The sequence below is a fragment of the Colossoma macropomum genome, unplaced genomic scaffold, assembly GCF_904425465.1.
Source record: "Colossoma macropomum unplaced genomic scaffold, Colossoma_macropomum, whole genome shotgun sequence".
In the NCBI taxonomy this organism is placed as follows: domain Eukaryota; kingdom Metazoa; phylum Chordata; class Actinopteri; order Characiformes; family Serrasalmidae; genus Colossoma; species Colossoma macropomum.
In genome coordinates, this window is record NW_023494803.1 from 10,131,778 (window position 1) to 10,158,505 (window position 26,728).

General features: G+C 40.6%; 1 protein-coding gene across 3 annotated transcripts in view; it reads right to left on the reverse strand.

Moving 5' to 3' along the window:
• ehbp1 (EH domain binding protein 1) overlaps positions 1-26,728 on the reverse strand; it is a 233,217-nt gene that overhangs the window by 171,200 nt on the left and 35,289 nt on the right. For all 3 annotated transcript variants that reach the window (XM_036594170.1, XM_036594169.1, XM_036594171.1), the window contains exon 5: positions 26,357-26,410. In XM_036594170.1, coding sequence (XP_036450063.1) covers positions 26,357-26,410 — 54 coding nt within the window. The remainder of the gene's footprint in view (positions 1-26,356; positions 26,411-26,728) is intronic.

A 26,728-nucleotide genomic window follows, 5' to 3' on the forward strand; every position in this document is an offset into this window, starting at 1 on the left:
ATTGGCCCTGGCTCTCTGGGTGGGTAGGATGGCCCCCATCACTCAAAAATGCGATGCTAGTCAGTGCAGGCGTCTGTTAGCTGACGTAACAGATCTGGCGGTTGGCACTTTCCTCCAAGCTCGCTTGGCTGTCCAGTGCAGTTCGAAAAGATGCAGTGGTTCACACGTCACGGAGGAAGGCTGTGCTAGCCTTTGTGCTAGTCCTAACTCACAAAATGTGAAAATAACCCATCATACACTAGAACAAAATGCATTTACAAGAGGTGAAGAGCATATACAAACATTAAAATCAGAATTATGCACATATACCAGGGCACAAAAGCGCCAGTCATTTGTGAATCAATTTATCACACATAGCCAGTACAGAATTTGATTGACAGCACGCAGGCAAACAGTTAGGGCACGTAGGCTTCAACATCGAAAGACAGACTAACAATTCAGCGAAACGTTGGTTTGCGATGTTATGTCACAATCTGCTGCTCTAAAATTGGCTGTGAGTACCCTGCCACAGACGTGACTGAGAAGGCAGAGATAGAACAGCTGTAACACTAACTAGGCTAACTACTCTAGCTGATGTTAGCTAACAATGTACATACATTAATATGACATGTTGGCACACACCCATTTTTCCGTCAGCTGTTTTTTTAATGATAAAACATGCTCTTCTGCGTGCTGCTATATTTTTTTTTTTGCAACACCAGCGCTGACGCCTAAAACGTTAGCATTCAGTTCTACATTATGTTCGGCTTCGTTCCTTATCTGTGGTTAATTGGATATGCACTCATGAACTCAGATACTTGAACATCAAAATTAGTTCAGAATGCACATCTCTACGTAACTAAAACCATTTTTAAAAATGAAAACAGTAGTAGTAAATAAATTCTCATCATTAAAGTCTGGCCGACATATCAGTTGTCTGATAACATCAGCCGATACGGATTAAGTCAGGATAAAACCTTGTATGAATAGGGGAAGATCAAAACAATGTCAAACAAAAAAAAAATGTCAAAAGTATCCAAACCTCACCTTTACCAAGAGAATAACATGAAAAACTCCTGAATCCACAACAGCAAAGAATGCTTGGGAGCTTCAACCCAGTATTTATGTTAAGATTGAGAGTTATTTCAGAAAGGTGAAAAATTATATCAAAATATAAAATTATATCAATATTATCAGTGATTTGAATTTTTACCCCCTTATAATTGGTATTGGTATCAGCCTCTAAATGTTCATAATCGATCAGGCCCTATTTAGCTTCATTCCGTCCTACAATATTGCGATAAAAAGGAATGCGGTGTTAATTTTGCTCTCTGATATATGAGAGTAAACGCTCATATCGTCCCATCCCTGCTACACACTCCTCTCACACGAGTCCAGCACCTGATATCCCACAAGTCCCTGGTGCGGCTCCCTTTCAGAATTAAATTAACACAGTGGAAAAGCAGGTTGGGAACACCCAAACACTGGCCTTATCATCAGAACAGCAAACAACAGCCTCTTTTTCTGCTTCTTTCCCTTCTCACTTTCTTCAAACGTGCCATAGTCAAATGCAATGGGAGGAGGCCAAACACCTGGGCACTTTCATGCCAACTCCACCTCACCTACCCCATCAACGAGGGCAGACAAATTACCCAGACATCCAATCCCCAGCCATGCCTGGATAAGAGGCTCAACGGACCCCTTCAATAAATGAAAACGATAAAAGCAAAAGGAGAAAGGAAGAAAAAAAAAACACTCCTTCTGCATCCAAGATTCAAAACCCCAGTTCGCAGACACGACGGCTCTTGACATTTGTGTTGACATTTGAGCCCCCTGTTGAATCGGTCGGAAATATAGCATGTCATCCCAGAAGAAAACGGTGCCCGAATCCCCCCAGCCCCACCAAAAACCCCACTCCCCTTCTTATCAAGCAGATTATGCCGTGGCATTATACCAAGCTAATAGCGCATGTAGATACTTTATGAATGAATTTTTCAAAATGCATCAAACACTTAAGAAGGGATTTAGGGCCCCTCTCTCTGAAGAAATACTTAAGAATATGCAAATACCCGCAGAAAGAATTAGCTTTAACAGATTTGACTAGCGCAAACAATAAAAAAAAAATATGCTCTTTTCCCCGGCTGCCAGTGTCAATCAGCAGACGAGATTAAGGGGGCCGGGGGTTGTGACAATGTGTAAAATGAAAAGGGACAATGAGGCACTTTTAATTTATCACAGGGATATGACTATCAATGCACTCGCATTGTGTCCCCTGAATTGCTAAATACCTCGCTGCGAGGGGAGACAAGGGCCGCCAGGTCAGCTGAATGCTGCCCCCTACCCGCCAAGCTGTGTTACTTCAACCTCACAGCAATCAATTCAATCCAAAAGTATCCAAGGTGATAGCTTCACTGACACAAACAACCGCTAGCCTTTATTAGGCGGTCCTGCTGGAGTCTCTGGTTTCTTTATGGGGAAAGATAACTGGCATTTGACGTGATTTCTAATGTCTATGCTTTCAGTTGTTTATCTGTAATGGACACACCAAGGAAAACACCCAACAACAAAGTTGACAAGGCAAAAAATAACAATTATCATGCACATTGTCCACTGCTATCAGTGTACAATGAAAATGTGCATTATTGCAAGGGTGAACACTGACCATGCAACAGCATGTACTAACACAGATGCAATAAAAATTGGAAAGAAGAAACAAAAGGCCCAATCCCATTTCACTCCTTCCCCTACCACTCAGCCGTCTGAAGCGTCAGAATGTAACTACTGTTGCATTTAAGGTGGAACAGGAAAATTCGAACAAGAAGCTGGCGAATAGCTGACTTCAGCTTCATATCACTGAAGAATTAGGGGTGGGTGATAATGAATAATTGCCCCTCTTTGAAGGCATATGATTCCCTAAATGTAACTAAAGCCCAGCAGTGAGGAGCTGAACTTTACCCTCCTCTGCTATTACTGCAGACTGACAGGGTCGCCTACAGAGCAGCGCTAGTAGCTGTTAATGAAGTAATGCTCTTTTTGTATTTGAGGGTCCCATTTCGTAGGGAAGATTTCAACCACTACAACTTGTATCTCAGTTCCAAGCAGTAAGGTGGCACTTGAAAACAAGAGGTAGGGGTCAAAACAAGAAATGGCATTGGGCCAAAGTGTCTAAGGTGTTGGGCCAGAACTGCCAAAATAGCTCCAATACACTTTAGCTCAGAGTCTACAAGTCTCTGGAATCATTTTCATACTCAATGAACCACTCATTGACCCCTCGTGCCCGGTAGTTGGGGACACTGCGGCTGCAGATTCAATTCGTGACAATGACCAAAAGACAATGCAATAATTAAAGGAGACGTGCTAAATTGTACATGGTAGTTTACATGTTACTCATCACTGTAAGTAACTAGGAAAGTGTGCAATGCTGTTTTATAGAAGGTACAGGCTGTTAGAATTTGCTGCGTGATGCTGTGACACAGCAAGAAAACATGCCCTTAACTCAGCTATAACTTAACTAGAGTTATAGCTAAGCTAACCAGCTTTAATAACATTTAGATACATAAACACAGGAAGACAGTACAGTTTAGCATTCTACCTGTGCTAATACACCTCATACAACTCGATATTATAACTGGGCATTCAAATCAGGTGCATAGGAAAACTGAACTGTGCAGTTTTGCAGCCCTCTAGCACTGCCCTAAAGGCTTTATAAGGAAATTCAAAACCAAACCGCAGGGCTAAGACTGCTGATCACTTCTATACTACACTGAGGCAGGTGGAATAGTGTTCCAGTCCTAAGGGAGCTGCCCCTAAGGGCTTGGGTAAATTCTCTGATTTAAGTTCTGATTAAGAGCAGCTAATGGGAAGCTCTTAATGCACTATTAACATGTGGTTTCATATTTCCACAGCAATTACAACACCAATATTTGCTGCTCTAAAACAAAGTCATGTATAAAAATACACAAGTAAAGACAAAATTTCATGTTGTCAGGTGGCTACTGCTGTTTTAGCTATGTAATATATTTTAGTTCATTTTTATAGATAACAATAGTCCATGCTATACAGATGTAAGCTACATTATCCTTGTAGTGTCTGTGTTAAAGAATCAAACTTCAGACATCAAGCATGTCTTGGCTGACCATTTGGGGTAAGAGGGGGGTGGTGGGAATAGTGCAGGTAAAATCTTTCTACAAACTATTCCTTTCAGTCATACGTGTGAGGTGTTTTGATCGTTTACAGCTTATCTCTGCTGTCCTAACGTTAAGGATTACAGCCAATGACCTGCGATTGCAGAGTTTGTTTTGCTAACATGCTCCTAATCCAGCTGTGAAACAAGGCAGGTGACAAACGCCAGGCCATTCAGAAACTGAAGGGGGGGAAAAATTCTTCCATACAGACAGAATTGGACGGTTTGTTTTGGCCTCTTCTTCTTCCTCTTGTTAACATTTAGCGCCAGGCCAACCGCACAGAGTGGAAGAGAAGAGGTGGGGGGTAAGTGGTGCTCCGCACACTTCAGAAGTGAGGGCAGGTGTGTGTGTGTTAGTCTGACACTTTAGGGGAGGGTATCCCAGCTGTCCAAGTATTGATCCACAGCTGGTGCCGGTACGGGGGGTGAGGGTCAAAACTGTAGGGGAATCCTCCCCCCCTCAAAACACACACACACAAAAATATCAGACGGGGCAGGAGCAGAGCCTGACCTCCTCCTTCCCTCTCATCAGTACATTAATTAGAGAAAGTGCCAGAAAGGAAACAGCTCTATTGCTTCCCTCACACACTAAGTGGCCACTTTATCGGAAACCCTTCCCTCATTTACTGGTGCACAGTTAGAGGCCGAAGCCCATTGCTGATGTACAGTTTGTGTTGTGGTACAAATACAGTCTGCAGTTGCACACTTATATAGTGGCCTTATAAGGTAGGTGTTTCAGATAAATTGGCCACTGTACAAGGTATGCATCTCCAGTATTTGCTGTTCAGTGTAAACTGCCCCAGTTTTAAAGTGTAGGAAATAATGACCATTTCTGTTCTCTATTACAGTGTTCTATATTTCGTGTAGGACCTGATTGATATTAAAGTTGCCACTAAAAATAATTTTAAGGAGCTGGAAATTCCAAATCACCAATAATATCAAACAATTTAATTTTCTATGGTCAAAAATGGACCCAAACGTTCTAGTTAAAGAGAGATTTACTGACTGAAATGTTCCTGTAATCCTTATTTCCTACAGTTATCAGAATTATACCACAGTGGCAAAGTGTAAGACAGTTCCATAACTCAAAAAGAAGTCAGAAAACAATGACAACTAAGCATCTGTATGTGTAAGTGACATAATCAGTGTAAAATGTATCAATGTAGCACCACAGATTTGAAAGAGTTTTTATTTATTAAAAAAAAAGAAGGGAAATCTTACGGTCACTGTGGACTTAAAGTGGTTACAAGTTATGTGACTTTTTCCCCGTTTCAGTGATATTTGCTGTCTTGAACGCTGCTGAAAATGAGGTTTAATTTTGATCAACAACCTGAAGTGTGAAGAAGAATCACCTTCCCCACCAGCAGATCATGATCATTCACACACACATATAGTAGCTTAATATATGCAACAAAGTTTGAAGCGTGGTGATGTTTCTACACATTTCTCTTCAATAACTTTCAAACGACAGTGCACTCAGTTTTTGTCTGAAATTGGTGTAGAAAATGTTGATTTATGCAGACTGTCTGCTCATAGCTAAACAACCATCTACAAATTGCATTGCATGTGGTAATTATTGGGGTCCAAGCACAACATGCTTTATGCAGTCAGTACAGGCCTGAGGGCAGGTAGAACACAAATGATGTGTCGAATTTTTAGAACGGCCTTTGTTTATGGTAATTGTTGAGGAGAAAAAGCAGAATTTTACACATATTGACCTTTTAACCTTGGTATGGTAAGCAAAAGGTTGTTAACAAATAATATATGGAATTAGTGGTGTGGTGGATGCTTAATAAAGTGTAGACGTGCAACTGTCTAAGCGTTGGCCCTATCATCAGGAGATCGCAAGTTCGATCCCTGGTGATGCTACAGCCATCTGTGGCCGGGAGTCCAAGAGAGCACAACTGCCCTCGCTCTCTGGGTGGGTAGGATGGCCCCCCTTCTCCCCCATCACTAAATGTGATGCTAGTCAGCGCAGGCATCTGTTAGCTGACAAAACATAACAGATCTGGCGGTTGGTACTTTCCTCCGAGCGCATTCAGTTGTCCAATGACATTGCGTGAGCGGCAGTTTGAAAAAAGACGTGGTGGAGCTTCAGAGGCCTGCGCTAGCCTTCTCCCTCCTGGTGCTGGTGGTAAAGTATGATTGGGGGAGTCCTAACTAGCGAGTGGAATTGGAGATGACTAAATTGGGGAGAAAATTGGGGGGGAAATAAAAATAAATAAATAATAAAAAACAAAAAAAAAATTACGTGTACAAACTATTTATAGACTATCAGATAAATATGGAGCTCTTTGAACCTAAAGAGATTTATTTGCCCCCTGAACAGAAACTGTGGCCCCACTTACAGAAAACAAAATAAATTTGCCACTCGTAGCGGAGACTGCCTCTTCAGATGATGTGCAAGTTTGCCAACATGCAACATTTAGGAGAACACTGAGAACAAATAAATGTCTCTTCATTGTTTTGCTTCCAGGTAATGGCAACAAGAGCTTACTGGTACTTAGCAGAGCACTGGTATCCCATCGGTACTCAATCTCAGCTTCAGATACAGGAATCAGGAGAAAACGTGGGATTGCACCTACAATAGATGCACCTATACATGTTCTATCCAGATGATTGAGATTTCGTCTGTAGAACCATCCCCTCCATGAAAGGCCTTCATCACACGTTTCTCACAGCGCAGCTGAAGGATGAGTAACACAAACGAACAGAGACCTGAATGCATGACACATTTTCCAATAGGCGTCCCTGTACCCCTATTTACGTCTGTCAGAAGCTCTCTGTTGTGATTCAAATGTGATTTTCCCCACTGTCACTGACTGATGTCTCATACGCTCATACAAACAGATATAATGAGGAGACTGACACCGACAGTGACAGTGTGAGTCTATTGGAGGGGGATTTTTTATTCCTGCTATTGTTCCAGGCTGAGATATCAAAGACAGTGGAGGCCACGGGCGCAAGTCTTCCAGAAATAAACCTAACGACAGCGACGATAATGATGAAAGCAGGAGTGGCGGCGGTGGCACAATGCGAGCGGAGAGGAGAGAGAGAAGGGGGACGGATGCCAGAGTAATTCCTCTTTGGGTGGGGGGGACAATAGACTCAGCTCTAATACTGCAGACGATACTTTAAACTCACAGCCGTCCTGGGACACAATCCTGCCATTTCCATCCAAACAAACACTAACGGCCTCTGCGTCCATTTCACTGCCAGCTTTCTAAAGCTTGAGTTATTCAGCCAGAATGAAGGATAAATAATTAGAGTGTCAACGATACTACAACACAGAAGCTTGTGACCTGAAATAAGCGTTACATACATACACTGTATAAGTTAACATGCGTATCTTGCACTTTTATGCAAAAGTTTACCAGTAATTAAACAGGAAAGGGCTGAGTGTGAATGTAAGTCAGGGCTGAAATCTCTATGGGGCTGAATCAGTAATCAAGCATGAGATCTAGCATAATGAGAGCTAGGACTGGCGATAAAACGATAACAAGGATAGCTAAGATAACTTCCCTCAATAGAAATATGAGAGATGTTTGATAAATGTTCGATATAATAGACCATTCTCACACTTTCACGTTCTAGCGAAAACCATGGTGGCGTTTTCTACTGCAAGGAAAGCAACACTACTCTGCTGTCGCCACAAGAGGGCGCACTTCTGAGTTTTTCAACATGATCAATATACTTTGGCAACGTCTGAAACGTGGAGTTATATATTCCCTGTTTGAGTGGAGCGAGACCTGTTCTCCTGTGACCAAGAGTGAGTGACAAGATAAGTGGCGTAACTGTACTGGCCCAGAGTGAACCCACCTCTTTCCTTAGTTCCTAACAAGCTTTATCAGCATTAATTCACGTCTGCTCCACACAACTACAGCGCTGTTACAGCGCTTGAACAGTCATATTTTAGTATGAGTGCATTCCTGAGCAACGAAAGTGAAAGAAAGAAGTGGGTTCATGTAAATTACAGCCCTGATTTAAACGAAAGTAAACTGAGGATGGCATGTGGCATTGGAGAGCGGGAGAATGCTAGCTTCCCAGGCTAGCTGTTTTTAGCAGCTGGCTAACTTAAAGCCATTACTCACACAGCACAGCGAATCGATGTCACTGTAGATCAAACAAGACAAAAAAGCACTGATTTCAGTTTAAATGTACCTAAAAGGAAGACGTTTGTATGGGTATTTCATGCCCAGCAGAGTACATTATTCGTACACTATCTATTGTTTGAGACACAGTGCACTATAGTGCAGGATAAAGTGAACAGGGTATGGTTTTGGACGTAGCCAGAGTCTCTCTCTCTCTCCCTCATCCACCATCTCTCTCTATCTATTTACTCATCATTTCTCTCTCTCTCTCACTTTCCCCTTATCAGTAAGGTCAGAGTGCAGCGTCCAGTCCATTCCTTCTCATCACACTGCTGACCAGAAAAATAAATTACAGCTTTACCAAAAACTCCCAGCACTGCAATATTGCAGCGCACACTCCCAAACGACACAGATATATTGGATTAACAGACAAGTTCATCCCATTTTAGAGGAGCTACCTCATCATTTTTCACCTCTGCGCGCGCACACACACACACACACACACACACACACACACACACACCACCCCCCAAAACATCTCAGTAATTATATCTTCAGCAATAACGGAAATCTACAAGCAGCAGCCCATCAAACGTATAAAACAGTCACTTATCAGCAATATGGGGAATGTGTGTGTGTAGGGAGAGAGTCAGTGACCCTAACAGACACATAAAAGACACGTTTATTTGGAAAAGAGCAGCTCTAAAGCTCTCACAGTGGATAAAACACACAATTACAGCATTGAAACAGAGCCATATCTGTGTGTCCGCTGATAGAGAACACACTGATGTGCTGACTTGGTTTCATTCTCCCCATTACAACCTAGTAGGAGCCAAAACATTATGACCACAAGAACTGAATTACACTGACTTATATGTTACAACTGCGCAGGTCTGGGACATATTAGACGGTAAGTTAACAGTCAGTTCTTGTACACTCTTAAAAATATGTTGGACTGGTTCTATACTGGTATAGAACTAGTTTCTTCATTAAAGAAACTGGTTCTATACAGAACCATGAGCACTAAACTCATGATTAAAGAGTTCTTTGCATCATGAAAGCGTTCTTCAGATTGATGGAGAATGTGCTGTAGATGGTTCTTTTCAAAAAGAGGTCTATATAGAACCAAAAGGGGTTCTTCTATTGTTTCGATGTCGAGCTGGTATGGAAGAAACCTTTTTGGTGCTATTTAGAACCCTAGAACATTGGTGCCATAGGCTCTGTATAGAACAATCTACAGCACAGTGTGCTTTCACAGTGTTCATGGTTCTATATGGAACCATTTTCTTTACTAAAGAACCCTTGAAGAACCATCATTAAGTGTGTAGTTGACGTGTTGGGTGTGGGAGAGAAACAGGCAGGTGTGAAGACCTGAGCAACTATAGCCTGTTTTCCACCGCATGGTATGGCAAGTTGCTAGAGGGAGCAGCAAAATACTGCTGACAAAAGCCAGGACAGTTTGGGAAAAACTACATCAGAGTTCAGACGAAGAAACATTTCAGGTTGCAAGAGGGTACGCTAACCTGGTAGCTAACGTTAGCATGTGTTTAGTGATTCTCTCCAACCAATTAGCAGTCTGGAGCATTTTTACGTTGCCTCTTAGTATCGGCTCAGCTCGCTTGGAGCCTCAGCAGAGGTGGTACCAAAAATAGTACCTGGTATCAAGGACCAGGTCTCAGATTTGCCTGGTGGAAAACCAAAAAAAGCAAGTTAGGTCGAGTCAAGTCAAGTCAGTACCATGCAGTGGAAAAGTGGCTTTTGACAAGAGCCAAAGCATTATGCCCAGACGACTGGGAAGGAGCATCTCCGAAAAAGGCAAGGCGAGTGACAACTGTTATGGGAACAATGTGTCACAACACATTGCGCATCACACTCTGCTGCATATGGGGCTGCGTAGCCGCACAACAGTTAAAGTGCCCATGCTAATGCGAGCATCAGAACTGGAATTTGAAGCAATGGAAGAAGATTGCCCGGTCTAAGGACGGCAGGGAGTGTGTGTGCCGTTTACCCGATGGCACCAAGATGCACTGAGGGAAGAAGACAAGTTGCTAGAGGGAGTGTGACGCTCTGGGTGAGGTTCTGTTGGAAAACTTTTGGTCCAGGCATTCAGGCGGACGTCGGTTTGACATGTGCCACCTCCATAAATGTTGTAAATGTTGTTGACTAGGTATGCTCCTTCATGGAGATGGTATTCCCTGATAGCAGTGGTCTCTTTCAGCAGGATAATGCGCCCTGCTACACTGCACACGTTGTTCAGGAATGTGGCCCTGGCCTCCAAATTTCCCAGATCTCAATCCGATCCAGCATCTATGGGATGTGCTGGAACAACAAAGCCCCCCCCTGCGGTGGCTCCATCTCGCAACTTACAGCACTTAGCTGCTAACATCTCTGTGCCAGATACCACAAGGCACCTTCTGAGCTGTTGTAGAGTCCATGCCTTGGCAGGCTGGAGCTGTTTTGACAGCACGTGGAGGACCAACATCATACTAAACATATTATGCACATTAATCATAATGTTTTGGCTCATCAATGTATATTAGTGATGTACCAAAATTTCAGCCACCAGAATTTTCAGCTGAAGATGGTTGAAAGCAGCACTTTCAGTTGACAGTTTAAAGACAAAAAACCACTGGGTTAAAAAAGCAAAGAGCTGTAGCCCCAACAGGTCAGAGTTGCTGGGCGAAGCAGAGCTGTCAGTGGTTCGTTTAATGAAACCCCTGTAAACACCACTGCAGAAAACTGAGTTCTGAGAGCAGTGCCAAACACGAGACGATGGCTCCCACAACCTCAAATCAAAGAAAATTTTTTTTTTGTTTGTTTGGTTTTGTTTTTTATTTCTGGATTTTTCATCCAGGTTTTTAATATGCATTTTCAAAATTCTGCATGAATTTTGATTGTTAGTTGACGTGATCACGCTGCACTGCTCACATTCACAATGAGTGAAGTGATCTAATCATGCTAATATGAAATTTGACGGATAAAGATCTCTGTGCTGAAGAGAAACCTCACCTTAACAGTCCGTTTACATTTTATTCAGAGAGATTTTATTTGGAAGCACCTGTTTTCAGCTGTTTTTAGTAGATAGTGTCTCGGTTTTCAAACAGCATCGTAACATAAAAGAAACACAGAACACACACAGGATAACTGCTGCAGAAATAACTTCACTTGGCTTGACTCCACCATAAAGCTAGTGTAAGTATGTGTGTGTGAGTGCATGAGTTTCACTGGCCTCCCACCACCACAGATCGTTTAAATCCACTTCTCCGGGCTTAAGCTCTACGTATTTGTTTGTCCTTGGATTTGAAGCTGTTAGAGATCTATATAATTGGCTTTAGATCTACTTGGTGGGTTTTAAACACAGCTAAAGAGGGTTTAAGTCCACAGAAACGGGTCTGGGTTTGTTTCTGTATGCGGTATTGTCACTTTAAAAAAAAGTCTGGTGAACAATCAAATCTCAAACATAGCTGATCAGCCAAGACATGTTGGGTGACTAAAGTCAGTGTCTTAGTTGTACGCTGGACATAAGAGCCCAACAAAAGAAGCGTAGGCAGATTTAGGAATGCAGGTAGCATGATGCTAAGTGGTGTGGCCTAAGCTTATATTACCTGTTAGATACACTAACATTATAGCATCCGTGTAAACCAACCAGACACCAACCATGTAGGCCGATCGACAACATTTGGAATAAGTGGGAAACTAAATTTACTTTTTGTGCCAAAATATTACTTTAACAAGAAGGAGGAGGAAACTTTGGAAATCCTTTTTTTGATTAGGGTTTTCTGTCACTTGCTTTCATAAACAGTGACTTCATCATTGTATGATAGAAAAAACTACCAGTTTAAAAGCAACAGTTTAATCGTAAGGAGTATTCGTGAGCTTGGCGCAGAGGCAAAGATCATACGATTGACCAAATAGTGAACCTAAACCTGAACAAGCATGTTTTTGATGATGTTCCCAATGATGCACTTAAATTCAGTTGGTTTCATTGACTGCAAACACGTCAAACAGATCCTAAGCCATAAGTCGACCGATAAGCGGGTCTGATAATATATCCAGCACATCATAATGAAACAGGCATATTAAAAAAGTAAGTACTATGGAAAGTGGCCAAGCACAATGGGCTACAACAGCTAACAGTGGTGTGATTCACAGCGATGTAATGTAAAGCCACAACTGCCCTTTACGAACCACTGACAGTCCAGGCAAAACAAAAACAGAGAGATGAGCTAACACTGGAGAAAAGTAAATAAAAAACAGAGGGATTATGCTGTGCGTGTGTTCAGTTAACACCAACAAGCTAAAACCTGACTCTTTTCAGCAGCATCTACCGAAACGCTCCTGAGCTGAACTACAGCGTCATTAACGTGACAAGAGAACCTGTTTTTATACCTTACTAGGATGTAGGGTCATCTGCTCCCTATGTACTGTGTGTCAGTACTTATTTATAATGTGCCATATATGTCCCTATATGTAACACAGCCACATATGTATTATAGACAATAATGATAATGTTAACGACATTATATATATTTAGGCCATCAGTCTAAACCATGAGCAGTCTAAATTTTGGAAAAAGCTAATTAAGCGTACTGGCTGATGGATGCTGATAAGACGGTACTAAATATCGATACCCAGGCCTACTCATAAATATTACATATAAGTACTTATTTGAAATAATAACACTGGGCCTCATTCACTAACTACTGTTAAGAAATTTCCTCTTAAAACCCACTTACGCAGTTTTTACAAAGATTCTGACGTTCATCAATGTTTTCTTATATAGGATTTGTTCTTAGGTAAGACAGAATCTACACACTCAAGATTGTGAATGAAAAAATTTATGAAGAAAAATGAAGAAAAAACTGAGTGAATGAAGGAAGATAGAGAATAAGGCCCAATAAGTAATTAACAATCTTCGTAAAGCCCTACTAATCAAAATCAAACCTCTGCCCATTATTTTGACATCTTTCTTTACACACATATATATATATATATATATATATATATATATATATATATATATATATATATATAGCCACAAACCCATACATAGATACATACACATACACACACACACACACAAATTTTGCTCTTTCAAAAACAAATGAAACATCAGGCTTTAAAACAATCATTTTGTTTCTCCTGTAGGTAACACTGGTTTTCCTACTAAGGCAGTTTTGTCTGGAAAATGTACAAAAACAATCACACAAAGGCACACAGGTGAGGCGTGTGCGCGCGCGCGTGTGTGTGTGTGTGTGTGTGTGTGTGTGTGTGTGTGTGAGAAACAGAGAGAGAGAGACGCTTGTGGATAAATAGAGGGATTTGTGAAGATTTTTTTGGGTCCAAAACAGCCTGTCTCCATCAGTAGGAACCATCTTAAGAAGAAGAAGAAAAACAAATATATAACATGACAGAGAGAGAGAGAGAGAGAGAGACAGAGACAGAGAGAGAGAGAGAGAGAGAGAGAGAGAGAGAGAGAGAGCAAGAGCAGGGGATTAAGGTAAGACCCCAGGTGAGGCTCTGATGTGGCAGGTGAAAGTAAATGAATGGATGAAAAGAGTGATAAAGGCTGTGAGGAGAAAGAGGGATGGAGGGATGATGATTCAGATAGAAACACAAACACAGATGAAAAACGTGTTCCCAGCATCTGACGTTACACACTTCAGTCTAAACAATAACACACAGCTGTTACCTCGCCCTCACCTCTACAGCAATGCATGATGGGTAACGGTACCTATGCAGGCAGGGGCAGACACCGCCCATCACCTCAGCACTTCACATCTGGACCACTGAGAGTCTGCGGCCCGAGTGACCACCTGCCTTGGAGACGCACTTTATACTTCCACAAACACTCAATATTATTAACAAAAGTTATTACGTTTTTTTTTTATGTCAGAAAAAAAAATTAACAGAAAATTACCCAGAAGCCTCAGCAGCTGAATCTAATCTCAGCTGTTTGAGTGTTCAGTGAGTCACTCTTTACCTTTATTCAACCTTCCATTCTTTTCAGGAGACTCACTTTCAGTTTCTCAAAGAAATCTGCAGACACACCTCCAAAGTTCAGTCTTAGAAGTTGGTTTAGCATTTTCTGAAGTAATCAAACACATTCAGTGATGTTGAGGTCTGGACTCTGGGGTGGTCAGTCCATTGTTCACCTTCTTTGTTTGATGTGTCTCCTTTTCTCAGTGAGGTTCTTCTTGACAGCTACACATCCTTTCAGACCCATAGCGCTGAGTTGTCTTCTCACAGTGGAAGGATGGACAGAAACACCTGTGGATGTTTTCAGATCTGAAGCAGCTTGATTTTCTCCTCTCTCTCAAAGATGAAAGCTTTAAGTGCTGTTTTTCTGGGGTGCAGTTTTCGTGTCTACCAGGTCTTCCAGGTGATTGTTAGGAGCCCCATTTTCTCTGTAGCTTTCAATCATTTAATGAAATCCAATTTTGGAAACTCCTGTTTCTTCAAAATAATAAATACTGGATATTTAGCTGTTGAGGCTTTTGTGTAACTATCTGTTAAATATATGTTGTACCTAATGACTGCTTTGACTGAGATAAAAGAGATAAGACAGGCTAATAAAAACGAGCCACTTTGGATGTAAAAAAAAAACAAAACGAATTGGCCATAAAAATTCATGACTGGTGCACCACAAACACCGTGTCCCATAAGAGTAGCTGCTGTATCCGTGTGTCCGGGTCTCTGCGGGGGAGCCACCTCAGAGAGCGTCAGGGTCCAGAACCTTCCAGAACCGCGCCAGAAAAGAGGATTAGCACACACTCCCAGGTGACGCGCACACACACAGGCGTTCATGTTTATTTCAGCTCCTGTATCACACTGTGCAAAGTCAAAACAAAGAATGTTTCTGTTTACTCTGCACGAGTGAGAGAGCGTCATCTGCCAGTGAGGGTGGTCAGAGCTGCAGGATCTTAGGACAGAAGGAGAACAGATGAAAGACAAGGTCAAGCGTCCACACATGCACGCGCTCTCTTCATGGTCAGTCTGGGCCTCGCTGACCAAAAGCATCACTACACTGAAGTCACTGTAAGGAATGGAACCTATTCCTGCCAGGCAGAGCAATCTAAAAAAAACAAAAAACAAACAAACAAAAAAAAAAACATCCTTCCTTTTTCTTCTTCTATCTTTCTGGCAGCAGCCAATCAAAACATCTCAAAATGACGATATATTTTCTCAACATTCTGACGTAGCATCTGGAAAAATGACTTACTTTGCCATAATATTAGTTTATCATCTTGAAATAATGACTTGTTTACTCTAAATATTGACTTATAATGACTAATAAAATCTTGCGATTTCAAATGTTATGTCAAAATAAGGAGTCATTACATTTCAAGAAAGTATGTAAATATTTTGGGATAAAAGATAACATTTTTGATACCAAGTCATTACTTTGACAAAGTAAATCAAGATATTGAGAAAAACAATTCATTTGACATATTAAGTCAATATTTTGACAATCATTTCAGAACCACAAAAGTCAATATTTCAAGAAAATAACTTAACAGATTTACATTTAGCTGCCACTTGTTCCACATGCATTTTTTTTTGTCATTGCTTGGTGGCCAATCAGAGCATTAAATTCACCATTGAGCTGAACCAATCAAAGCAGAGACTTCAGAGACCTTCCCAGCGCTGTGGTGTTGTTTTTAAAACTGTGACTCCAGACACTGAGGACAGCGTTAGTGAGTCAGAGCGTGAACAGCGCACCCGAATTTGACTAACACCAGACGTCAGATGAGCAAAGTTTAGACTTCCTTCACGATGGGTGCTGAAAAACTACAAATGCTCTTCAAGGGCGCTGATGACGAGGCTGGAGACACATGAGAAATGTCAGGCGAGTAATGTGGCCCCGTACAGCTACAGCACATCGCCCAAAAAAAAACCCACAAAACATACAAACAGCCATTCACAATCAGAGCTCCACTCTGTCCAAACATTCATTACAGCACACAAATCCAACAGCAGGTGGATAAAATATTTAAACAAATCGAGTCAAACCCGAGCCGATATTGCATACAGCGCACACACACGCAGTAACTAGCTCGACACACACGTCCTGTCTAACGAAACAAAGCAAAACAATTTGAAAAGTTCCAAAGCCGTTACGTTCCACACAATCCCCAAATTAAGCCCAGGAGTGAGAGACAGAGGGAAGGTTCCATCCTCCACACCAGCTTTCCTCCGCACGCCCGGCCAGGCGAAAAATTCCCAACACGCTCTCCAGGGACACCGCCACCACCGGGGCCCCGAGTTTAGAGCCGAAAAAACCAGCGCTAACACAGTCCGGAGACTACACACTCACTCACACACACACACACACACACACACACACACACACACACCACCAGCACTACACTACACAACACACACAATAACACTTCACTACTCTACACTACACACTGCACTACACACGCGGCCTGGAGAGAGACGAGCTGGAAACCAGTTTTAATTGATTTGGACGAAGTCCACGAGAGACAGAGGGTCAACAGGGAGGAGGTGAAAGGAGGGTGTGGGGCAGGGTGTGTGTGTGCAGAAAGAAAGCGTTAGACACAAAAAGTAAGAAAGACAGGAAGAAAGAAAAAAGTATCAAATAGACACAAAAACAGAAAGAAAGAAAGAAAGAAAGAAAGAAAGAAAAAGAAAAGAAAGTTGGATAAACATAAAACAAAAGACAGACGAAAAGTAAGAAAAAAAGAAAGTTTATGAAATGACAAAAATTTATCCCTAATGACAGGGTCAAAGGGCAAAGAGTCAGCAAAAATGGACCTCAGAGCCTGGATGACCAGCTGCTCTCTGTGGTTGAGGACGCTGGACTTCATGGCCTGTTCTGTAGTCGTCAATCTCTCAGTCAGGCCTGCGCTGGTCACAGTTAACTGAGTTACAAACTGGAACACATCTTGATCAGACACACGCTGCTGTTCAGTAATTCAGCAACCCGTAATATTAAACACACACGCAACGTTATTGAGGACCCGTCTGACAGCATGATACAATCCTTCTCTGAGCAGAGCTCGTAAACAATCACACCGCACTCAGCCACAGCACGGCAGAAGGAGGAGCAGACTGAGAACTTTCACCCTCAAAAAGCTGAAAACTCAAGGCCTGCTCAGCTTGTTCATCTCAGGAACACGTGTTTACAGTCCTACACTGAGTGTAAAGTTAAAGGCACGAAAGAAAACTAAACCTTACTTAAGTACAGGGTTCTGTTTAACAAGCAGCTGCAAACAGGCTAACAGGCAAAAAAAGTGTGTGTAGACTTGAGCCATGTAGTGCTGACCTCAATGCCACTACTGTTAGCTTGATGCTAACACACCTGGGCTAGCAGAAATTAGCATTCTTGATGCATTTTTTTTTTAAATAGACAAAGGCTATTAATACAGTAAACGGTTCCACATTAAGCAATGTTATATAATGATGATTATATAAACATGAGTCATAATTATATGATAAAGCACAGTACATGCCATGTTCCTGGAAGTACATCAAGGGTACAGGTACTTGATAAAAGGTCTTTGTGGTCTACGTCAGGGTTCTCAACTCTAGTCCCACCTGCAAACATTAGGGCACATTTTATACTGTATGTCTTATTTTGTCCACTTTGTTAAACTCAACACACACACATACACACACACACACATATACATATACACACACATTTTTAAACCACTTGTCCTCCTGAGTCGTGGGGGAATGTTGGAGACTAGTCCAGGGGCCATTGGGCAGAAGGCAGGAAGCAACCTGGACAGGTCGCCAGTCCATCACAGGGCAGACAGACAGACAGGCAGACATACAGATCCACACACAATCACATCTAGGGGCAATTTAGCGTGTCCTGACTGCATGTCTTTGGACTGTGAGAGGAAACCAGAGAAACATGCTCCACACAGAAAGGACCCTGGTCGCCAGGAACCAAACCCAGACCTTTCTTGCTGTGAGGCGACAGCGCTACCCACTGCTTATAGTGTGCATATAATACATATATATATATATAGATATATATATAATAATATGACAACAAACGACATACACAGATCTACACCCACTCAGAAGTGAATCTGCAAATATACTCTTGGCTGTTTTTAAATAATGAAACTTGTTTTGAAATTTTATTTTTTGGCTTTCCTGCCTTTGCCGCAATTTTCCGGATATCCATTCATGAACACTTGTGTGTTCACGTAACAAAATTAGTCGGAATGCACGCCCTGACTGTCAACCAGATTAATTATGAACAGGTTATACTGCACATTCCCTCCCTCAATACAGGATTCCAGTGTCAGAAATCACACACAGATATACAGACGGACAGAAAGGATTCAAAGATTTCAATATACTGGCACTCTTTAGCATCTGCGTCAATAAAGACCGTGGGGGACTATCAACAGACCCTCAGTGCAGGATTTACACCCCTCTCTCTCTGTGCTGCGGCCCCTTCAGGCTCCTGAATAAAGCTGTAAAAACAGTGAAAAGGAGCTGGCAGCATTTCAGCTGCTGCTTCAAACAAGAACGGCGGTGAAAAAGATGTAAAACGGGCGCGCGCAAACGCGCAGGACCTCTGCATATGCCGCTGACCCCTCCGGATGGCGCATTGTGAATGAGAAGAAAAGGAACAGTAGTGTGCAATTTAGAGATACCAGTGTGAATAATCATCTGCGGTCACTTCCTCCTCCGTCTGATTACACTGGCAGAGGAAACCACGCCGCTTCTGAAGGCACAATAATAATAATAATAATCTGGCACTGCGCAGGGGATTATCGTTTCCAAAAAGGGCTGCAGATTAGGGGAGCCAGGAATGTGGAATTTCATCATCGCTCCCATCAGAAACAATGCAGCTTTCTTCCCGTTTCCTTCCGTCCTCTCGTATACCTCCACGCTCACCTGCGCTCCATCTGTAAGAATTTTTTGTTTATGCCATGTTGCTTTAGTAATATAGCTAAAATGTAGGTCATTTGCTCTGAAGATTCATAAGCTTCTGAAAAATATATAGTTTAAAATAAATAAAAATGATTGAATTATCTTTCTAGCAATGCACCCTCTGTGGGATTAACATTTATATACTATTAAATTGTATTAATCAATATATATTTCTTTGATATAACACTAATATATCTTTACTATTAAAACATTATTTTAAACATTTGAAACCATTACTGACAGGGGCTTTAAAAAGCCCTTTAAGAGGGGTTTTGTTTACCAAGCAGCTCAGCAGAGGACTAATGGCAAAATATTACTTAATTAATTGATTAATTGATTAATTGATTTCAAACTTACATTTTAAGTTAAAACCAGTTCAAAATACATAAAAACTATATAAGTAGAACGTTTTCTTTCTAGAAATGTGCTTCCTCAGCAGGTAGCATTTTCAATACTGCGTAGGTTTCCATGTAGTGTAATTTTTAGAGAAACAGATCAAAACAAGCCTCATCATTCAAAGACAGACTTTTAGCATAGATCAGGGGTCAGCAACATGTGGCTTCAGAGTCTCATTCGGCTCTTTTACTGCCCTGTTGCGGCTCCACAGCAGAATTAGATTTGTAGGTAAAATAAAATAATCGTCCTTTGCAGTAAAGTAAAGCTCTGCTGATCGTTCAACACAGTTTAACAATAAATGGTCTTAAACACTGGAGATAATGTAGAACTGCTAATTCACCCTTTAACCCTGAGGGATGGTGCGCAGACTGCTGGTCACCATAGCAACAGAGACAACAATCCCACCTAGCTAGTAGCTAACGACAAAGAGAAAGATGTAAGATGAACGTCGATAATTTGTAGACGAATGGACCTATTTGCGTTCATAATCACTCCAGCTGGTTTCCTGACACGTTTAATCTGCAACAAGAAACTGTCAAACATTAAAAAGTCACGAAGCTGAAGTTGCTTCTCGTTCACGAGCTTCTTGTTCGAATTGCATAAATGGCGCCTCAGGCAGCATTTAAGGTGCAACAGAAAAATTCGAACAAGAAGCTGCCGAATGAGAAGTGACTTCCGCCTCGTAAAATATTGAACGCTGAGAGAAATTTTACAAGAAACTGTTCTACTTTTGCAGAAAGGTTTCCTGCCAGAGATGTGAGAAAAACGACTGAAACTAAGCTAAGGCTTAAGGCAGAGCAAAGTAAGTCTGCGTTTTCGTTTATATTATATATTTTAGCCTATACTAGTACATTACCACATACTGGGACATATTTACAGCCAAGATAGTAAAATGCACATAAAATGTTGTGGCTTCCAAAGTTTGATTTTTGTTGAAGGGACAAAATGGCTCCTCTTAACATTTGGGTTCCCGAACTTTACTTTAACAATGCTAACTTAAATATCACCTTATACTAACATATTGTGATTCGAAAAAATGTGATACCAGGGATGTGCTTGCCAGCTAATTTTGATATTCTGAGTGTCCATAAGAGTTCATGAACAGGTACAGGTCTGTGTGCTTATATTGTTAGGTGACAGCACTGGCGTTACACATAAACACAGCAGCGCACAGAGGAGCACGCTTTATTATCCAAAAGCAGCCGAGGGAGATCGGTAGGTTTAATGTTGGGTGAGTAACTGAGGCTGCCCCTTCAGATGAGCTAATGAGCGAACAGAGATAACCATTGTCACACTGGATGTTGATGAGGACTCACTGTCTTCTAAATGAGGTCTTTTTTCCTTGGTGGACGCTGTGCTAGAATGGTTTGGGTCAAAAAAACATATGGTCTTTGACTCTGGACCTAGCTAACATCAGCAGTTAGCCTAGTTAGTGACAGTCATGCTAACTCTGCCTTCTCAGTCGCGTAGCTTAGCAACGCTTCTATGGCAACGAGCTCATATTAAGGCACTCAGGTTTTGGAGTAGAAAAATACAACATAATTACTCCAGACACAAAAACACCTTTGTGTCTCACTGAATTGTTAGCCTGTATATATTCTACATCTTCCCACGATGATGCATGATGAATAATCAAATATTGATTTCTGTAACTGAACACTGGCACCTCAAACTGAGCACTCAAGCAGCCATGCACATCCCCAAAAAATACCTTTCCCGACATCCTTACATCCCTCGCCCCCTCACTATGTCAGGCCTAAGATTTCAAGAGTACTGAAATGGCTCAGTCATTTCCAAATCTGGTCGTGTACTGCCCTCTAGTGGTCACGAAAAGTAGTGAGTCTGTGCTATAAAAGGAGAGGCAGTAAAAGGAGAAACAGTGGGGCATGACTGAGAGAAGCTCTGATAGAAGAGCTGAAACTAAGTCTGCAGACATCAGGACCATCTGTAGTGTTTAATTCACCATCTCAGGGCAGACAAATTACCAAAGATACAATGTAAATATATAGTTATAGTAGAAATACATAAGAAGACTGAATAAAACATCTAAAAGAACCTTTTGGTAAATTAGTCGTAATATGTAGACCCACATTGTAGAAGGTATTGGCAAATAATGGCAAATAATTCTGAACATTATGATATAAATCATGCTTGGCTCCACAGATTCCATAAAATGCAATTTCCTCCTGTTCTAGAGGTCCCACAGTTTCTGCACTACCCATCTTTACCTCCTTCAATAACTTTAATGGAATATGTTTGAATGGAAATGTGCATGGTTTATAAAACTGGAAGTAAACTGGATTTTGTAGGTAAGCAAACAAGTCAACATGTGAAAAGTTTCACTCCAAAATTCTGAGCACACATTTCTAACAATTTTGGACATAATGAGTTTTCGAAAGAAAAACAGCTGACGTCTAACAGAAATGTACTTCTCTACAGAAGCTGCAGAATGAGGTTAACATGACCAAGGACGTGAACTAAGAAACAAAAGGTTAGTTTAGACAAGAGTAGAAAGAAAAGCAGGCCTGTTTCAGACAACATACTGAAGAGGAAATCCACCAATTTGAGTGTCTTGATAAGAAGTGGCCCATTATAGAGAAACTTAGACTCCAAATTCTTTGCAGTGGTGTTGATAGGAACCAGGGGGCACCACGTCTACAAACAAAACAGACTTTTATTTAATTAACTATCCAAAACCACCAGTGAACCTACACTCATCTTTTGAGTTTTAATATGGAATGTTGATGATGGGAAAATAGTGATAAATCAGAAGAAACAAGTATTCTCTGGGGACTATTTTGCCTCACAACAACATGCATGTACCCCTCCACCTTGAGTGGATTTAAAATATTAAAAATTTAAAATATCTAGAACAGAGCGTTTCACACCAAACCACTCTGAATGACTCCATTCACATCTTAAACATTTACCGATGTAGAGTTTTTAAAAACTGGTGGAGTTCCCCTTTAAGTTTTGCTGCTGGAAGGTGCTGTTAATGGTTCTTCAAGGACAGTAAGAAACAGCCATATTTGTCCACAATCCAAGGGCAAAAAGACAGAATAATAAACATCTGACTGGACACTGAGCTTTAACATTTCTTCCATTTACTAAATAAGGAATGTCATTCCACACACACACACACACACACACACACACACACACACACACACACACAGAGCGTAATCTGCTGCCAAATAGGCCTGCACAAGGAGCTTTGATGTCAGCCTCACTCTGCACGCTCTCTTCACCTCTCCTCCTTTTTTCTTCCTCTTTTTCTCTCTCTCTCTCTCGCTCAGCAGGCAAGGGCACACAGCGTGCACATTAGAGTGTGTGAGTGTGTGTGTGTGTGTGTGTGTGTGTGCGCGTAGTTGGCATGTCTTTGATCACTTCATTATTAGTGAGGTATGCAAAGACAGAGGAATTCAGAACCCCTTCTTCCTTTTCTTTTCACTCTCACTCCATCCTCCACTTCTCCCCTCAACTACAAGACTGTTTTCCCCCAAATCTGACTTCCCTGACTTCCTTTGTCCTGAGAAAAAAAGGCCAGATCCTGTTATACATGACAAAGTAACTCCCTCTGATCTCAATTTACTTGGTAATTGTGCCACTTAACTGGTTAATCAAGTCATTTACTAAAAAAGTTCATTAACAGCATAACAGCAACATGCTGCACTGTAAGAGTGATGATTTCACACCAGCACTGAAAAAGTTAAAGATCATTGTTTAAAAATTAATAAAAATAATGAAGATTATTGTCTTGGGGCCAAAGTTGGTCTCTGATGAGCTGAGGGTCAAAATTACAAAAATATACAAACAAAAAAAGGTAGAGATGTTTTTTTTTGTCTCAATGTACACGTTTAAAAAGATTCTTCAGGGGTTCTTTTGTAAACGCAATGGTTCTACATAGAACCATGAATTCTATATAGAACCATATGCATGCTTAAACAGTTCTTTGCATGGTAAAATGTTTTTTTAGATTGATGGAGAAAGTCTTGTATATGACTCTATATGGAACCTTTTTAAAAAGAGGTCTATATAGCACCAAAAACGGCTCTCATATTGTGACAGGCTTGACATCGTAAAAATAGAAGAACCCTTTTTTTCAGCATAAAAACACATTCCCTTTACTTGGAGAACCCTTGAAGAACCATCTTTAAGTGTGTACTTTCATACCAATACATTATATTCTGTGACCAAAACACCTCAGAAATACTATGTTAAAAGGAAAATAGGAATTTAGTGAGTTAACAAGAGTATAAATATAGGTATATTAAATATATAAGAAACTGAATATTAATTTAAATGTTGACCTTACTGTACATTACTACTACAGCTGGGTGATGTGGCAAAAATATAATATTGCAATAGTTCAAGAAATGTGCATGAAACACGATATAATCACGATATTTATTATTTCATACATCTGATCAGTTGGAAGAGAGAAAAAAGATCCTACATTTAAAAAAAATACTGTCATAAACTGTAAACACAGTGTTTTTTACTCGACATTTGGCATTAAATCCAGTTAAACTGGACTAATTTTGCTCTCTATATAATGAAACATGCAGTTGGTCAGTGTTCAAGTACTGATGATATACACCATATGTTCAGAAAAGCATATTGTACTGCATTGTAACAATTTCTCAGTCACGATATCCATTCTTATACTGTCCAGCCTTAATGGCTACTATTACATGGAAAACTAAACCTTTTTACAGAACTCTACACTCACAAGATATTACTAGTAGCCTGCAATGATATTCAAATGTAATTATATAATAACACTTAACACAGTTAGTTACATAATGAAATACTTTTAATTTAATTCTAAAATCGATGGGGTTGGAGTCTGCACTTCTATTTTTAGTTAGTTTTAATGTAAAAACCAAAAAACTAAAGTAAATAAATAAAAAAAACCCACGACAAACATGGGAAAATGTAACAGATGTTTGCTTTTCCTCTGGTCTGTTACGGGAGGTAACACAACTTCAGCACTTATGAGCTCCGAGTGAAATAATAATTCATATAAGCTACAGTGTGATTTGATGGGCTGTGATGACTGTGTTGGGGTTCAGTTGTTTCTCCTGCATCTTCTTGTCTGTTCACGCATGTTTGCATCAGAGAGCGAGAGACTGTGACAGAAAACATGCAGGAAAGAGAAAGAGAGAGAGAGAGAGAGAGAGAGAGAGACAGAGAGAGAGAGAGAGAGAGAGAGAGAGAGAGAGAGAGTGAGAGTGTGTGTGTGTGTGTGTGTGTGTGTGTGTGTGTGCGCGCGCTGAGTAGACAGATGGACTGGAGACTGCCGATTGGACCAGCGCCAAGATTCTGATAATGAGAGAGAGAGAGAGAGAGAGAGAGAGAGAGAGAGAGAGAGAGAGAGAGAGAGAGAGAGAGAAGAGAGAGAGAGAAAGAAAGAAAGAAAGAAAGAAACAAAATAACAAAAGAAGTGGAAGGAGAGAGAGAGAGAGAGAGAGAGAGAGAGAGAGAGAGAGGAAAAAAACATGGACAGAAAGGGGTTGATAAAATGTGAAAGAAAGAAAGAAAGAAAGAAAAAGAAAGAATGACAGCACGAACAGATAAAGGCAGGAAGAGGCAGAGAAGAGAGAGAGAGAGAGAGATAATGGAGAAAATGAGAGTAAAAGAAAGAAAGAGGTAGAGATGTAGAGAGTGACAGCAAGAAAAGAGGTGGAATGAAAGATTTTTCTCTATTTTTATTCATTGTTTATTTTATTAGGATTTTTTCAGCACATCCATATAAATTTTATGCTTGTATGTATTACCATATTTATATCTCTAACTTTATAGCTCTGTTTTAATGATTTATCCCTATGAACCTTTTTTATTTGTTTATATTTTAACGATAATTCAATTTAACATGTATGTACAGCTTCAGCAACATAGGTCTCATATCCTGTCATGAGAGAGAGAGAGACAGGGGGAGAGAGAGAGAGAGAGAGAGAGAGAGAGAGAGAGAGAGAGAGAGAGAGGAAACTGCGTTTGTATGAACATAATGATGTTGAACATAATCTGAGACGCTGAACAGCACAAACCTCGTTTGTGTGTGAACTGAAAGAGCAGAAAACAAACAGGAAAAATAAACAAACACAATAAACATGATTCTGAATGAAGAGCAGAGGTTCTGATCTTGTTCGTGGTTCTCTCCTTTAACATTACGGAGTCATTATTCTTAACAGAAGAGTGAAAAGCACTCCAGTCTGTATCAGAATGTGTAGGATGAAAAATACTTTACAGCAAAAACTGACTAATCAGAAGTTAATCCAGCCACAGTATCACATCCAGCTGAACGGGTCGGACACACAGTCTCTCACAGGAGACCTGTGTAATGACCAACTCTCACCACAAGGTGTCACTAAACACACAGCAAATACTGCCACACTGTGAAGCACCAAATGAATAAAAGCGTTCTGTGTAGGTGCCTCAAAACTGATATTATTTATTAATTAAAAAAAATAAATAAATAAAAAAATCACTGTCTGCACTCGTTCAAACAATAATCTTCATATTAATGACTCAAATGTTTCATGTTAATCAGCTGTTATAAGTAAAGCAAATCAGACCTTCATGCATGATTTTTTGATGACACTAATTCTTCAATAACAATAAAGTTAACCTTAAATAATAATAATAATAATAATATATTATTATTATTATTATTATTATTATTATTAGCAGCAGTAGTAGTATTATAACTGAAATGACATTCAGGATAATAACTGCGTTCCAGAAGGGAAGAGAACAGTTAAACCGAAGCAGCACTTACATTCTCAATAACAAACGTCCAGTCTTTGTCCTCAAACTCCTCGGCGTGGGGGTCCTGCAGGAGACCAGACGAGAAATTAAACAAGACTGTTTTATTGATCAGTGTTACTTTAAATAACTGGGTGTGTTAATATATGACCACGTGATTAAACTGGAGCTCCCAGTGTGTTAAAGCTGATATTCTGTGTTTATATAATTACCAAATTAAAAACTAGGAGTTAATTCATCTCTACAATATAAACAGTCTAACTGTGTTTAACAGCTGCATCTGTGAACACGGCTGTGTAAGAAAGAAAGAAAGAAAGAAAGAAAGAAAGAAAGAAAGAAAAACATTGGCAGATAGAAAAAGAAAGAAAGAAAAAAGAACAAAAAG